Source organism: Arachis ipaensis, chromosome B08 (assembly GCF_000816755.2).
Source record: "Arachis ipaensis cultivar K30076 chromosome B08, Araip1.1, whole genome shotgun sequence".
NCBI classification, from domain to species: domain Eukaryota; kingdom Viridiplantae; phylum Streptophyta; class Magnoliopsida; order Fabales; family Fabaceae; genus Arachis; species Arachis ipaensis.
In genome coordinates this window covers 102431932-102435034 of record NC_029792.2, presented here as the reverse complement: position 1 = coordinate 102435034, position 3103 = coordinate 102431932, and the positions used below count along the sequence as shown (strand labels likewise).

At 40.5% G+C, this 3103-nt stretch overlaps 1 protein-coding gene across 1 annotated transcript; it reads right to left on the bottom strand.

Moving 5' to 3' along the window:
• Positions 1403 to 1962, bottom strand: LOC107611291. The gene is made up of 2 exons (XM_016313237.1): positions 1735 to 1962; positions 1403 to 1639 (listed from the first exon to the last, which is right to left on the bottom strand). The coding sequence occupies exons 1-2, from the start codon at positions 1960 to 1962 to the stop codon at positions 1403 to 1405; spliced, it is 465 nt and encodes a 154-aa protein (XP_016168723.1).

The following is a 3103-nucleotide window of genomic DNA, read 5'->3' as shown; positions in this document are numbered from 1 at the left end:
TGAATTTGATTGGTTTGGTCACGAATTAAAAGAATTGAAGCTCAATAAGGGTAGAATCTTTAATTTAGGGAAAAGCAATAGAACACAGAGAAAGAGGTAGGGTTCCTTCGTTGGCTTCGGGTAGCAGCTCCCTTGATGGCCCTTCTCTTTCTTCTTGGTGGTGACGCACGCAGATGACGATGATTTCTATTGGGTCTTCCTCTTCCTTCTTCTTGGCCACCACTCTTGCTTCTTTTCTTCTCTTCGTGTGGTTTCTAGGAAAATTGAGAGACTTGGCTCATCTATATATATCTACAGAAGGTGGAAAGAGGTGAGCTGGTGTGGCAAGGTTTCGTTGCCTCCTCCTCTTGCAACACCACATCACAGTGATTACATGAAGAGGTAACCATGGTTTCCTTTGAAAACACATTTGGTTGTGACAGGAGAAGAGAAGATGAGTTTAATCAGAGTTTCTTTAGGTCTAGTTTATTTAAGGGAAGCATGGTTTGGTTGAACCGGGAAAAGGGAAACCAAACCGTTTCAAGGGTTTGGATTATCTAACTAATATGGTTCAATGATTCATTCATTAGTTCTCTTTAAGAACAACCAAAGAGATTATTAAAATCTTTTGGGAGTACTTATTCCATAGAATAATTGAATCGGAAAAAGGTTTGTCGCTTGGAAGTATTAAAAGAAAAGTTTTGTGCTATGTGTTCTAATTCTAATTCGTTATCTATGCTATATATATATGAACCTATGCGTGTCAGCAAACGCTGTAAAGAATTAGAAATCACAGGCCTCATGGGGTAGGGTGGTTACATTCTACCCCCTAAAAAAATTTTGTCCTCAAAATTTTGTTACCTCGAGTGTGAGGATCGGTTTCGGTAGTATTTCCCGCATCCAAAACAAACACCCTTCCTGGCTGTTGCTGTCCAGAGGAACCAAATTTAGGCTTTCGGCGTATGCATTTTTTGGCTATATGTCTGGGCTTTCCGCAATTATAGAAAATCCCAGATTTCAATAAATAGGGTTTGCCTCTATGATTCTTTCCACACACAGTGCATGCCAATTTTGGTTGGGTTGGTTGCAGCTGTTTGCCTAAGTCCGGCTGCCGAGTTACTTTGAAGTTTCTTCCTTGAGGAGCGAGGTTACGATTGAAATCCCTTGTTAGAAGGTTCTTGTGATTAGTTTGTGTTGCCACCAGCTTCTTTACACATTCCTCCGTCAGTTGGCTCTTGTTAAATAATTCTACAAAATTCTGTATTTCCATCGGGCCCACATGAGCTAACAGTTCTTCTCTAAGTCCTCCTTCAAACTTGATGCACTTCCATTTCTCAAATGCAGCTGGTGATCCTTGACAAACTTTCAAGAACATGCATAACTCTTCAAATTTGAGAGTGTACTCAGTGACTGTCATGTTTCCTTATTTCAACTGAAGCAACTCCAATTCCTTAGCAGTGCGAAAACACTGAGGAAAATACTTCTTATAAAATTCAACTGAAAATTCCTCCCAGGAGATGTCAATAGCTTCTCTTCCTAGTAGTTGGAGTATTCCCTGCCACCAATATTGCGCGTCATTCCTCAACATATAAGCAGCAAATTCTACTCGCTGTCCTTCAGGGACTTGTTGGGCTCGCATTGCTCGTCCTATTTCTTTAAACTATTCATCAGCTCATGTAGCACTAGTGTCCCCATGGAATTGAGGCGGATTTATCTTGAAGAAAGTGGCTATAGTCATGGGCTGGTTATTATTACGTAGTCCACCTTCACCTTCTTCGCCATTTTCATTTCATGTCTAGGCTCATGGTTGTTTTCAGCTCCGTTGTAACGATCAAGACGTTCAGCTACTCGGTTAGTAGCAGCTCTTGAATCACGTACAGCAGCGGCCATAGCATTTACAGATTTGAGAATAGCCGTCGCATCAAGAAAAGTTCCCTCGCTTGTTCTCTCCAGTCGAGGGTGTCCTCGCCTATTCGCAGCCATTTGAGTCCTATCAATACCCAATAATCAATATTAAGGTGATCAAGCTTAATATATCAAAATCAAGTATTAATATTACTACAATGGATGTTCACAGACTTTTATGCAGAATATATTACCAAAATATCCTAACTACATGGTATAAAAAGATTCAGAGTATTCAAGGAAGCATAGATAGTCCATCCCAAGGCTTAAAGAACGAACTGCTCTGATACCAACATGTAACACCCCAACCTTTGACACGTCATGACCAATGCCAACTGTTCAGGTGTTACTCGTCGTAAGGACCTACTTAGCTCTAGACTCAGAATTTCGAAACAAAAATTAATAAAAGCCTTTATTGATTCAATCGTGAATAAACTATTATTCGTGGATTCAGCATTAGTTGCTCGCAAGGTTAGTTTCTTTAAAGTTATGATGTACAAAAACACATGGCAATAGAAACTAACATATATAAACATATATACAAATATACGCATGAGTTAAGTTTAAGGATACATGCCGTCTATCATAAGCCGAGTATCACACCAAGTTATATGCACAGATACAAAAGAGGAAGTCAATCCTAACCCTCACACGGGTTTTCTAAACTGGAACCGAACTACTAAGATGTCCTACTTCTCTAAAAGTACTACAAAAGCGAGGGAAAATTAATACTAAGATCATAAAAAAGGAGCGAAAGATTCACTGTGACTAACTCTGGAGTGATCTCCGAACATCGTCCAAAAAAGTGGTCCAACGTGCTCTATATGAAGATTCCGCCGCGCGCTGGATCCTTATAGCTCAGGATAGAACGAAACTCAAAGAGCTCCTCTGCCGAACCCGTCTGAGGAGGGGGAGAAAGAAAGAAAAGAAGGGTGAGAACCTAGAATTTTCAGCAAGGTACAAGGGGAATGGTGCACGAAATTGTGATGTCCAGGCTCAAACAATCCCCGGCAACGTGAGCAACTTGGTGCTCTGATCTCAATACATAATTTTGCATTAATCTTTGAGGAACAGCAGAGCTCCACACCTTAATCTATGGAGTGTAGAAACTCTACCGTTGAAAATACATAAGTGAAAGGTCCAGGCATGGCCAAGATGGCCAGCCCCCATGGTCTAAGAACAATGCGTTCAAAGATGGTAAAAAAGATGCCTAATACAC